This window comes from Panthera leo, chromosome C2 (assembly GCF_018350215.1).
Source record: "Panthera leo isolate Ple1 chromosome C2, P.leo_Ple1_pat1.1, whole genome shotgun sequence".
Taxonomy (NCBI): Eukaryota; Metazoa; Chordata; class Mammalia; order Carnivora; family Felidae; genus Panthera; species Panthera leo.
In genome coordinates this window covers 154,189,425-154,202,945 of record NC_056687.1, presented here as the reverse complement: position 1 = coordinate 154,202,945, position 13,521 = coordinate 154,189,425, and the positions used below count along the sequence as shown (strand labels likewise).

General features: G+C 42.1%; 1 protein-coding gene across 1 annotated transcript in view; it reads left to right on the top strand.

The window, feature by feature from the left end:
* Window positions 1–13,521, top strand: part of ARPP21 (cAMP regulated phosphoprotein 21) — a 155,131-nt gene that overhangs the window by 71,697 nt on the left and 69,913 nt on the right. The window contains exons 12-14 of the mRNA XM_042955233.1: window positions 3,040–3,077; window positions 4,897–4,956; window positions 8,980–9,209. Coding sequence (XP_042811167.1) covers window positions 3,040–3,077; window positions 4,897–4,956; window positions 8,980–9,209 — 328 coding nt within the window. The remainder of the gene's footprint in view (window positions 1–3,039; window positions 3,078–4,896; window positions 4,957–8,979; window positions 9,210–13,521) is intronic.

The window sequence follows — 13,521 nt, the reverse complement described above, 5'->3', positions numbered from 1 at the left end:
TCTTCCTTACCACATACATAAAAACATTTTAGAGAGACTTAATTTATGTAACTCCGGATTCCCAAGTGACCGTTTCTGCTCTCTAGATTGTTGAGGTACACAAGGTAATAAATCAAATATAGTAAGTCAGTTGTAAAACCAATGCAAAGAATCCAGCATAAGGAATCTAAGTTGCAAACATACAGTCTTTTTCTTAGCTGGCCTTTAATTTAGTGTCTTCATAATTTAAGAACTGAGGTCATGAAAGCAACTCCCCTTGCCAACCTATTATTGTTTAAGCGGTGGAGTTATTCAAACAGGTTCAAATACGGACATATTTATGTACAGGTATTTTTTTCCTGCTTGAAGTGATAATAGAGTTACAGAGAAGTACTCCCCGGTACTTACACTTCAGCAAAATTAAAATTTATTTGGGAAAACGAGTAGTGTTCTTGAATAGTTTACAAGTGTATCTTGGTGTCTAAGGGGTGTGTGTGTGTGTGTGTGTGTGTGTGTGCGTGCGCGCGCTTTTTTTTATGTAGGTCCACAATCAAACTATACAGGTTATTTGGGGATTTTCTAGAAAACTAATTTCAAATATAGTTTGAGAATCCGGGTGGCTTGAGATAGGACACATTTGTTATTTGACAATGAAGTTGTTGTAAGTCAAGGCACACTGCAATTTAGTTCTCAAATAAAACATAAGTGAGTTTTTGTAGTCAGAGATATTTGAAATATAACTGTTGTTTCCTTTGGCAAGAATTTCAGCTTATTTTATGATCACTTCAATGCAATGTTGCTGGCTTTGGCAAGGTTACGCTGATAAAGCAATGTATTTGGGAAAGACGTGTTTTGCCTGGAGGATGCTTTCTGAAGGATATTTATATATAAGGAGGAATTCTTGGAGGAGCTCATCCACGGTCTTCCTAGCACGTACTGGGATCCCTCTTCTGTGACAACCGACGAGAAGGCGTGTGGTGCACCCAGGTTGGGGTGGGGTGTGGGAGAGATTCTGTAACCCATTAGGCAAAATCGTTTTCTCCTTAAAAATTAAAAAAGAGCCCTTTATATCTGAGAATGCATATAAGTGACAGCTTTAAAAGCTGCACTTAATTACTATGACAATTTTATCTTTCTCTGCTATTTAAATTTGCAAGTTATTCGCATGACTTTTTCAAAAAGTTTATTTTCATCAGCTACTGAATCACAGCCCATAACCGTATCTGTCCTATTTCTGCAAATGTGGCAGAAGGATCATGTGATAGATTTTTAGGACCTTTGCACAAACATTGGAAAATACTCTTGAGATACGTTTTTGGGAAAGTTATCTTTGACTTGCAGGTGCCTTATTATTATTATTTTTTTAATTCAAAGAGTTAGGGAAGCTTAACTTTCCCCCCCCCCGAATACGACTAGATTAATGAGTCTGAAGAGGTCAGTATGTCTTTGATCAACTCCTTCAAAGAAGTAGAGTGTCAGTAATTCCAATACCCGGCATGAACCGCATAAACGTAATTGACCTCTTTCCAACCACGTGAGCTGAGTAGTAAGAGAGTATGGGGCTCGGAATGTGTACCTGAGACAATTAGTTCCATGACTTGACTCAAACCAGGAGTAAAACCAAACTAAAGGAGGCAAAGACAATGGAATATTTTGCTTACTATAAAGAGATCTTCGCAGGAATGATGCCAGTGGTACATAGATTGTCCTCGTTTTTGTTTATGCACATAAACATCGAATTAAAAAGATTTTCTGTAAAGCTTTTCTTTTTAATCGGATTTTTTTTTCTTTTTGTTAAATAAGATGCTTTGCACTTGACTTTCAGGATGTCTGTTAAACGCACGAAGGTGAAAAGAGAAATGGTTCTAGAGATGCCCTCGCTGAGACACTCAGACCACTGAGGAAAGCACATTAGGTCCAAAGGTAGCCCTTTGATTTAGCGGAAGGAAATGACTTCTCCACCAAAATGTACAGAGAAACCAATATCCTGCTTGCCTCTCTGAGTAGTGGTTACATTAGCTGATCATTGAATTTAAGAATTCAATATTGAGAGGTCCTTATTTACCTTAGTTTTATTTTCTCTTGAATCGGACCTGTTAGGTCTCGAGTGATCCCTTGAGCAGGCCATTTATTCATCATTGAGAAAATCTGCACATAGAATGTGGGGTGTACATTTATGTTTAGCAACTCAGTACTTTGAAAACGGTTTTAGGTGAATTCCTAAACACGGTCACTATGTTAGAGGATCATTGCACTATATTGCTTCGACTTCTCTCTTTCTGCTTGTTCAAATTGAATCAGATCTGCCTTTCCCCAGCACATAATGATAATAGAATTTTCTCTTCCCTGCGAGTGTATTAAACACAAGAGAGAAGAGCAGTGATAGCTAGGGGGACAGAAGCTAAGAAGAAAGTCACGTTGTTGTTTTTTTTTCCTGGGTGAAAAACAAAACAGAACATTAGACGGAGCTTGGCATCGTTTTTCCGAATTAACTTCATTTTGTTCTCAATTGTCTCTGCGTCCCCTCCCCCCCTCCTAAAATGGATTGAGGGCATGTCTTCAATCTTCAGTGTCTTGCAGCCAATCTGTTTTATTTCACCAGAGTCTGTCATTCCCAGGTAACAATTGCAGGTTTGTGGTTCCCTGACTGTCCGATCTCAGGTTGATGGTGCTAAGCGCACGCTTTCTGCCTTGATTTGAACCAGTCTTTTGGCTCTGGTCGGGGGCCGCATCTCCGCAGCCCCGGAATAAACCAGCAGCTCATTCACATCCCTCTACTTCTGACCCTGATGTCGAGCGGGCTAAATGTATTTGTAACCTGGAGACGCCCCGATGGGAAAGTACTTGTGTGCTGAATGAGAATGGTTTACGCTTCTAACTCTAACCAATTTTTCCCTTTTCTGCTTCCACTTTTTCAAAACATAGTACCTATGTTTCTTCATTCTTCTCCTCTTGGAGGGGAAAAGTAGCTTTAAAATCAGGCAAGGAATTGGGATCCTTCGGCACATCCAGAACGTCTGATACAATGCCTTCTTTTCTTTTCTTTTCTTTTTTTTCCAGTCAGTTTGCTCCCAGGAAAGCCTTTTTGTGGAAACCAGGTAAATGAAATTGAAATTTGCTTTTTCGTGTCATTAGAGGAAAAAAAGTCTGTCGTGTGTGTCCTGTGTATTCATAGGTATATATCCCATATATAAGTGTGAGCTTGAATATATGTATAAGTAAATACATATATCTCTGTGTACGCACTTATATGCACACGCATATGTGTTATTTAGCATGCCTAAAAACCATTTACTTTGGGGAACTACTTCTCTGTTCTTTCCAAACGTAAGTTTGCACATTTTCTTTATTTAAAGCCTCAACTTCTGGTTCTTCCCGAGGTGGAATCCTGCTACCTTCACCAGGCATTACAAAGCATGAATGAACTTGCAGTTTCATTGGCTTATGCACTAGGCTGTTAATAGTATTTGTGTGTTGGGTATTATTAGCCACTTCCTGCGCCCCGTAATTCTATATAGCTATGCAAACAATAATTGGGATAATATATTGTTTTAAGTTTCTCACTCTAACTTGGAAATCTAGCTAACCCGATCTAGAGTTGCTAACTTGGGAGTCAGGACGGGGCTAGTTGTTGTGAGATGGGTGGGTTATACAACTTCTCCAAGGTCTTGAGAGGATGAGTTGAAGTTTTGCATATTTCACATACACTTTTTAAGAAATTGTTCTCAACTGGCATAGATATTTAAACGCTCCATTCATTCCACTGCAGCTTTTCAAGGGGAATTAAAGAATTCCACCTTAGCTGTATTAATCACGTTTGAGGGACATCAGAATGGGCAAGTTGGAATGGAAATATGGTATCCCTTCAAAGAGTGGTGCTTAATTTTATTTCAGGTGTCGGCTTAATGGGCGCCCCCGTAAAACTGATTAAAATGGAGGCTGTTTGATTAAAGTCTAGTGCTTAGAGAAAATTTAAACCGGGCATTAGCGATGATTGGGGGGAAAAAAGCTATCTTTAATGTTAGCAGTTAGAAAGCTTCAAGTAACTAACCCCCTCAATTGAACAGCCTCTTCTAGAAGAATGGATGAAAGTGGAAAACACGTCTATAGAAGGCATTCAAAAACAACATCAAAATTCATATATACTTAAGTAAATAGTCTCTATTTATAGTTAAATTAAGAAACTATGGGTGCTAACATCTTAGGGATGATTCTGAAGCATTCTACAATTCTATATTCTGACCAAAAGGATGGAGTGTTTATAATTCAGTTTAGTGGGAAACCTTCTTCCCCAATCATCCAGCCAATCATTCTCCATGCCTTATGCCCGAATTTTATATCTCCTTGGATTTTGTATAAAAAGAGTGCTAATGCACTCACGTGTCCCTTAAATTCAAATTGAATCATATTAGTCAGTATAGTAATTGGTCCCATACATGCATTGCATATGAACAATTCTTGATATTTCCAAAAAGCAAAAATCTAATTGAGTGGATTCCCTACAAAAGTAAATACATTTCTTGGATACCTGTCTTTGGAATGTCAGTATTTCACTATGCCCAAGAAAAAAAGATAACTTTAATATTATCCAAGGGAAAAAAAATCACAACTTTTAATGTGTTTAATGACATGTCTGATGTATCCATACCGATTTCTATTATCTTCCTCGCCTCTTCCATTCCTTCTCTTTCTTCTTCCTTTCCTTCTTATCTAGTATCAGCGCCTTAATGCCAGGATAGGGAAAAATCATGCTGTCATTAATTTATTGTTGCAAAAATTCAACAACATGCACATAAAACATAGTATATGGGGTTGATCTGAAAGCAGGTATGTTACAATGTAGGACACACCCATTTAGCATAGGAAATTTAGTGTCAGTAGGTTTTATATCATAAAAACCATGTTTTTCATTTCCAGTAGGCTCTTGGAAGACAGTAACATATGCAATGAGACCTATAAGAAAAGACAGCTCTTTCGGTTGGTATGGCTTACTTTTTTTAAACTGTGTTTTCAGCTTCTGTGGCAGAATCAATGTTAAATATAAATGTATTAGTGTAAAATATCTGTTCATGAAATAAACATGTTCGGTTATATCTTTGTAAAAGCTTGTTACAAAGCTAGTGCTGAAGCCGTATTCGATAATGTGGGATATGGGACCAGGAAAATATTGCTTTGTATATAATCCTTTAGGGTTCTCCTTCTGATTTGCTGTTTTTGGTGGAAGTTTTTTTGTTTGTTTGTTTTCCTTTTTCCCTCTCAAGAGGTCACTCTGGCAGCACACTGATTTAACATTCCCGAGTCAACTGTGGTGAATTACACCAAGTTAAAATTTCTCCGATAGCTTGCAATGATTTATACGTACCTGATATGGGAAAACAAACCAATGCTAAGTCCATTTGAGTAGTGGAATTTTTTATAGTCATAAATATTTCTAACGTTACTTTTTTCCAGCACAAGAAGGCACAGGATTGCTTCCAATTAGAATGAGTTACTTAAATCAAGGTCTGTGTGAGATAAGGGGACTGGTATATATGTGTTCATTACATACGAATATTATATATTTTAAGTTCTATATAGGCTAGCAGTTACATGAAAGCAGAGGGACCGTACCCATATTGTCACTACCCTATTAAATATATGTCTAGCATTCATTTTAGGGCAAAGGATACACAGTTCTATCAATGTACTCAAGATGTAAAATATATATATATATTTTATATGTTACTGCTTTTATGAGTATTAGGATTCATCTCTATTGTAGGAAAGAGAAAACTTATTTGTTCACAAACAAATGAAACCTCTTGCCCACTTAGAAGGGAAAAAAAAGACCAAGAACAGTAAATGGGTTGTGTGCTCAGAAAATATCTTTTTGCAGTCAATGTGAATTTCGAACCTCAGCGTTAGAAAAGTTAGGCTGATTTGTTCCCTTTATACTTTGGCAGAAATAAAAAGATTTTTTCAAAATTTCCTTCACTTTTCCAGGTTGAACTACATAGGCAAATGCCTTACTCTGGTATTGCTAGACCCTTTACTTTCACACTTGTAGGTTAAAAACAACAACAACAACAACAACAACACATTGCATTGTTCTTTTTAAAAACCCAGAGAAGAATGAGAATTTACCAGTGCTCCTGTACTTACACCATGATCTGGTTTCTTCAGGTCCATATAAATGAAATGTGAGTTCTTGCCCCTGATAGGCAAATTGGTTTTACATAGCCCCAAATCTGGTCCCCAGCCTGAACTATCATGTACTCAGATCAGCCATCGCAAGTAGGAGTGCCATCACCCACCAAGTCACCAAGCACAGAGACCCAGGATGATGACTGAGCACAGGGGCATCCACACGATAATAACGCAACTCCAAGTATACATCATACTTAACTTGGTCAGAAAAATATCACGTTCAGATATGAAGGAAAATAAATGTCATTAGTTGTATTAATCAGCACAAAAACAGTAGAGTACGTGCTTTACGACCCCCCTGGGATCAGATTCTTGTTACGTACATGAGGGACGACCGCTCTTGAGGACCAGACATCTCATTACCTTTGTCTTCCTGGTTTCCAGTAGGAAGGGACCAAGACTGGGCTTAGGAGGGACAGGAAAACACTTGTGGATATGTTTTTTTCTATGACGCCTATGATTCTATACCGAATAGATGTGGAATTCAATTCTGGCCCTCGCCTTGCCAGTGCTAAGGTGAATAATCAATGGATAGACCTGTAAAAATACTGTTTCAGTGTATCAGTAGAGATCATAAATTAGAATTAGTTGTATTACTATGAATCTCATTCACGCTAATTCTAAAGCAGCAACTTAAATTCCCTCTTTGGGAATTTTGACAGATTCTGAGTTGGGATGCTGCTTTGAGCTGGTGGAGAGTAGAGTAGACGACGTTAAGGCGATCTTGGGTGGCCTTATTGGCCAAAGGGTGTGGCCCAAGTCTCGATTTGTTACCCATTGCCAGAGTGAAGCCTCCAGACTCCTGCACGCTCGTTTCCACCCAGGAATAGTGGTGGACATTCCACTGCAGGGACAGGCTAAGCCACCCCGGCATTTCCACTAATGGAGGTGCACCATGCATGGGGAGAGGGACACCGAAGCAGAGTTAGTGATCGTCACCTGCGTACGGAGAGCTTCCTTCGGATGCATCCTGTATGCTGCGGCTAAGGACCACCCCAAATCTTTTCCTACCCAAAATATTCTAAATTAGCTCCGTGTGAGATTATCGTCACAGCCCTGGTGCGTTGACCGTTATGAAATAATGATTTTGCCCAGCATTGTCAAAGTCGGGTCAAATTAATCAGAATTCAATGCAAGAAGAATAAAGTTGATTTGGGAACTTGAAAACAGGAATGGAGCGCCACACCCTTGAAAAGGCTATTCCGCCCCCCACCCCCACCCCAACCCTCCCTCCTCTGGCTTTCTTGAATCTCAAAGGAGTTTGAAGAACTCAAGCCACCTGGCCATTGGGTGTGTGTGATACCTTCTACTCCGAGTCTGGTCTTTCTTGAGATCATCTTTCTGAAGCCAGCAATCCCTGAGGTCCTAACAGAGAGAATATAAGTAAAATTGATGGAGGACAGGAGGGCACTGAGTGCTTTTCTGTGTGTGAGGTTTCTGCCCTCCCCTCATTTATGCGAAGTTGCAATCACAGACAAGCCTTTTCGTTTTTATTATCTCTTGGATCCATTTACCTTCTTCAGTTCTTCTAAAACAAAGGAAAAGTTTAGTGAGTAAAGTTGAAACAACCCCTAAAGTTTTCTGTGTACCTTCTGTACAGTTTGGCTGGTGAGTGTTTCAATGAGACGTGCTCACTCCTAACCTCTCCACGGTCTATTGTCTTTAGAAGAGGAGACGACAGAGCTAGGGATGACATCTGTGAGACCGGGACCAAGACTTGGGCATGTCACGTTGCTCAGGGATAATGAGATTAGGGGTTGTACCCATTGCCCGTGATTTATGTTCCCTTTACTTACTTATAGTCCATGAGAACCTTAGAGTATTGTAATCATGTGTTATTTCCAACTGCAGGAAAAGCTTTGAAAATACTAAGGTACCCTTTAAACAGATTGGAAACCAATGAAAATGCAAATTTCATCCACTTTCTCTATGAAACGCTGGTGATTTTGTGTCTTAGAGATCTTGTGGAGTCGTCAAAATTCACTTCTGGGTATTGGATCTCTTCCCATACATTCACTCTTTTTCAATTTGAATTTTGAACCAAGGGGTTCTTTCACCGATGGAGCTTTTGTTATTTTCACTGATCCCCTGGAAAGTTTCGTGTCAGCGGAGTGTTTGCCCTGGTGGTGTTATTGTCGCAAGTTTTTCCACGTGAAAAGGACCGAAAGACTCTTTCCTCCCCCCACGAAGGTTAAACTCACTGGGCAAAATTCACACCCTCAGTTAATGGAGTCACTGCTGTGATTTCTGTGCTGTCTGTCAAAGCCTTAATGAATTCAGATAGACATTTCATAAAGTTAGGAAACAATGAACGGCCTCCCCGGCTCTGGGTGCGTTTTCCCATGGTCCAATTATTTCATGCTAAAGGGACACCCAAAACTCCTCTTCAGTGCGAGTTGCTTTTAGAATCATTCAAGATCATAATTGGTCCCAGACGTTGATTCATTGTTGACTTGAGTCAGGAGGGTTTATCCTCCTCTCCTCTCCTCTCCCCAAGAGAAGTTAACAACTATGTTTTATACCATGTGTTGTTTTTTTTTCCTAATTGTTTCTCCTTCACCGGCAGAGGGATGGTGTGACAGTTCTAGGTGTGGTTTTTCTGTTTGTAAACACCCACATTGTGTGTGACATGTGATCTGTCTACACATCAACGAGGTATTTGTGGCACTGTTTGTGGGGCGACGGGGTTGATGCAAAGGGTTGCAAGAAGGGTCTCGTGTAGACCGCTCTTCCGAGAAAGTTGCCGCCCTGTGCCCGTGTGGCTCGTGGAAGGTAACGCTGTCCCTGTGCATCTTTCTGATGGCTGTGCTCCAGGGGCAACAGAGACGGCTCGGGGAGAGCAGCCGGGAGTCGACAGAGCAGCTCCGAGAATGAGCTCAAGTGGTCGGACCACCACAGGCCCTGGAGCAGCACGGACTCTGATGGCTCCAACCGCAATCTCAAGCCCGCCATGGCCAAGACGGCAAGTTTTGGGGGCATCACGGTGCTGACCAGGGGCGACAGCACATCCAGTACCAGGAGCCCCGGGAAGTTGTCCAAAGCAGGTAGTTAGTACTGAATGGGTTTGTGTCCTGTGCTGTTTCCCAGATTCTCCCCAACCCATACGGCCATCATTCCCTCTGGCTTCCAGTTAAGTAATTGCAATTAATGGGTAGTGATCGCTGGCATGGCCGGGAAGTCAGAAGGTGCCGTTGCAATGCCGGTAGCGTCTCTCGCCCGCTGTGTGCCAAGGCCAGATCACTCGCTGAACCTCTCTCAGAGGTTGTGTACGTGGTTTGCAAAGAATCTTTGATCGGTGTTGGAGGCAGAACCCTGATCTCTTGAATAGAATCGGTTTCTCTCTTACTGTAGCAGTTTGCAGGTGTTTGCAGTTGGACCCAGCTCCAAAGTGCATGGTTCTACAGGTGAGAAGGTGTATGACGCCCATCTCCTTAATGGCCCCCCGGGTCCATTTTAAAACCTCTTGACGTCAGTGACCCCACGTCATTTCACCTTTCACACTGTGACATGTAAGCTGTTACAGAATTTTACCGTAACCCCCCCCCCCCCCAGCAAACCACCGTACGTTTAAATTCAATTATTTCTATAAAAATGGTTCCCAAGGCACCTGTACATGAACACGAGGAAGCCATTTTTTTTAAATTTAATGCTATGATTCGTTTCTTAAAACCTCACATTGCAAGGTGATTATAACATGGATAGTTGTGGTCCCTGCTTTGGCACGTTGTTCGTGTCATCGTTGGGCAAGTTATTTGACCTGTTTGGGTCTCAGTTTCTCCATCCAAGACATGGGAATAATTGTGGTACCTATTATAATAATTATAATTATATAATATTATAATTATTAGTTATTGCAATTAATTATAATTGCAAGCTCATGGCAAAGGCTGTTCACTCAAAAAAAGAGTTCACGTACGCATAGCAATTAGAATACCTGGCAAGTTCTATGCCCTCCACAAACACTAGTCCGTGTTTATTTTTATTATTGCCACTTAATGCCTCCATTCCTGCTTTGCAAATAAGGAGACTGAGACTCAGAGAGGCTTGGAGTTCTTTTTTTTTTTTTTCTTCTCCTGTTTTTGTTTTTTTTTTTTTTCTTCTAAGTGCACAGTGATCTTTGGAGGTAGGTGGTTCAAGTTGCATGGACAGACTTTGGGAGGCGGGCAATGATGAGAACCATTACCTGGAAACAACTTTAAAGTGATGCAAGCATTAATCGCCCGGGGTTCATAGGGGTCCAAAAACTACCCATCATGGTCTGTCATTCCCAGCTCCTCTGGCTCCCAAGGATCCCTCGCCATTGTTTTCACATGATTTCCAAATGTTCTCCACCAAAATACCTCTTAGAATCCCAGGAAGCTGACAGGCAACCATTTTTACCAGCTCTCCACGAACTGACGTGTGGTTTTGGCTTCGATGTTGCCTCCGAGGGTTCGGAGCTAGGGTTGGGGTGGAGAGCTGCGGTTCAGCGACACGTCCCGGGCGTCAGGACATACTGGGGGTGCGATCACAGACCTGGGGTTGCAGGGCAGGGAGCGGGGCGGGGAACGGCCAACACCAACCGGAGGTCAGGCGTGGGTTGTCCTGATTGTGAACGCTTTCCTAACGGCGTTTCACACTCACGCTAGGGGGAGCTCTCTGCGAAATCCAGGCTCCTGCTAATGGTTTCCCCTAATGATGATGTTGAAAATGTCCTAAGAAATTATCTCGTGTTCTCCGCTACGGGCAGAAAATTAATAGCATTTGGTGACAGCCGCTACCGTATCTGTGTACATATCTCTTGCTCCTTGGAAGGATACAGGTGGCTCACACCGCCTTCTGTCTTCTGTCATCTCACCAATTGGTGAATTCTTGCTTTCTTACTCTAATTAATTGCTCTCATCTCCCACTATTGCAGCAACTGAAGTCAAGAAAACCCACTGTGGTGCACTTGAGCCCTTGCACACGAAGAAAGGTTAAATCGTTTTAAATCTCCTTAAAATGCAGAAACCAAGGACCTTAAATGGTGCACTTAAAAATTCCAGCACACCGAAAGGGCTCTTAAGATTTTTAAATTAATCGTCATTCTCTATGCACCAACCCCCCAATCACTTCCAGAGAAAAGCTCTTTGGAAACATTTAAAACACTTCGAGAATGCTAAAATGCCATGTTCTTTGAAGAATGATTAGAAATTGTAAGTGCTTCAGACATTTTTTTTTTTCCTTTTAATCTAAGTGTCTCCTTTTGAAAGCTTGTCAAGGTGCAGCAACGGAAGGCAAAAAAGAAAAAAAAAAAATTAAAGGCGATCAAGATAGAATGTCAAAACAAACTTACAATTTCCCAAGATGGTTTTATGAAGCAAAGCTGTCAGTTTTGCTGTCACGGATCCTCAGAACAGCACAAGTTTTCCATTTTTTTGCCTCATTACTCACAGTGGAATTGCAAACTTTTTTTTGACCTTTCAGAAACCAAGCCTGGAGTTATGACATTTAAGTTACTCTTCTCCAGCTCTAATTACATAGGTTCGAGCTTTAAATAGATAATAATGAGACCTTCTCCGGGTGGGAACCTGTTTTCCTACATTTTGGAAGGAGCTTATTGCTGAAGTCTGAACGCACAGAAAGCCACCTGCTCTGAAGGCCTGGGCTGTCTTTCCCCTAAGGCATCCCCGCCACTGAGCTTAGAGGTGGTCGCCTGCCGGAGGCCCAGCGCCCAGCTCGGGAGGTAGAGGATGGCATCCTGTCATCACCTCCTCCTGGTGGAGGGGACTGGAAAGATGCTCCTATCCTAACCTCAGCTGCTTCTTGGTCGCGGCGAGGTGGCTGGGAAGTGATGATGTCTCTTTCTTTCCACCCTGGCCACGCGATAGACACGGTCTTACCGTCTTCCTCTCTCCATTTCCGGAGCAGGGGTTCTCGGCTTCAGCTGCCCCAGAATCTCCTGGAGGATTTGTGAAAGCACAGATTGCCTGTTTTCAAACCAGGCTTTGGGAACACCAGCTCTGGAGACATAAGAGACCCTCGCATTTTGTGTTAGTGATTTTACGTGGCGTGCCATTTGGTTTTCTGGAGGCAAAGGTTCTGGAGCGTTTTTAGAGCCGACTTGAGACACTTCCTCTTTCTATCACTTCCTCTTCCGTATGTTTATTTTCATTATGACCCTAATGCATCCAGGATGTTCTCTTTCTCCTTGTCATCTCAGAAGCTTTGGGTCACTCTACTGAATTCTGACCCCTGAATCTGGAAAGATTTTCTTGAGTTGTTGATTCAGAGAAAAAGACTTACGGCTCAGACTCCGTATAAAGGAGAAATTGCATCAGACGAGATAAACAGGCAAGGAATGTTCTATTCATAACTGTTGCTATTGGGGTCAAATCTATTGTGCCAGGGGAGAAAGACTGAAATTAACCATGCACCAATGAATTGCAGGGGAAGTTTTTTTTTTTTTTAAAGTTTATTTATTTATTTTGAGAGAGAGCATGCGTGGTGGAGGGGCAGAGAGAGAGGGAGAGAATCTCCAGCAGGCTTCGAGCTGTTATTGCAGAGCCCGATGTGGGGCTCGATCCCACGGACCGTGAGATCATGACCTGAGCCAAAATCGAGGAGGATGCTTAACCGACTGAGCCACCCAGGCACCCCAGTTGTTTTTTTTTTTAAGTAGGCTTCATGCCCAGCACTGAGCCCAACATGGGGCTTGAACTCACGACTCTTGAGTTCAAGACCTGAGCTAAGATCAAGAGTTGGATGCCTAACCAACTGAGCCACCCAGGCACCCCTGCAGGGGGGGTTAAGTGCTGGAGGAAGGCGCTAGATAAGCACCAGGGAAGACCAAACAAGGTGGTTGGTGAATTTGACTAAGCCATCTTTGCTAATTGGTGCTTATCAAAGTCAGTCTTCTTTCTACCCTCCCACAGAAACTGGCAGACAAGGGCACCACTTGTCTTGATTATTACATTTCAAAGGGATGGCCCCCAAATCCTCCTGAAAGACGTGCCTGGCTTGTAAAACTGGTAAGAGGCTTGCGGAAGAGTTACACCTGAAAGGGGCAGACCCCCTGGAATAAATGAGAGGTAGGGGGACTGTCCTCCAGAAGAAACCAGTCTGAAGTTTGGTCAAGCTAAGGGGAACTTCAAGGCCATCATCGTCACAGCGACTCACCATTTCGTCCGGTGGCTTATATTTTACAGAAGAGGATACTGAGGTCTAAAGAAGTGGTCAGTTCACAAAGAAAACACAGCTACTCTGTGGCATAACTAGAACTAAAACTCAGGATGCTTCCTGGGGAGCAAGTGCTCCCTTAAGCGAAGGGAGTCTGTTCATTCTTCCCTTCTGCCCGGTCAGTTTTCCATTTTGCTTTGCCTCCTCATCTATCATACA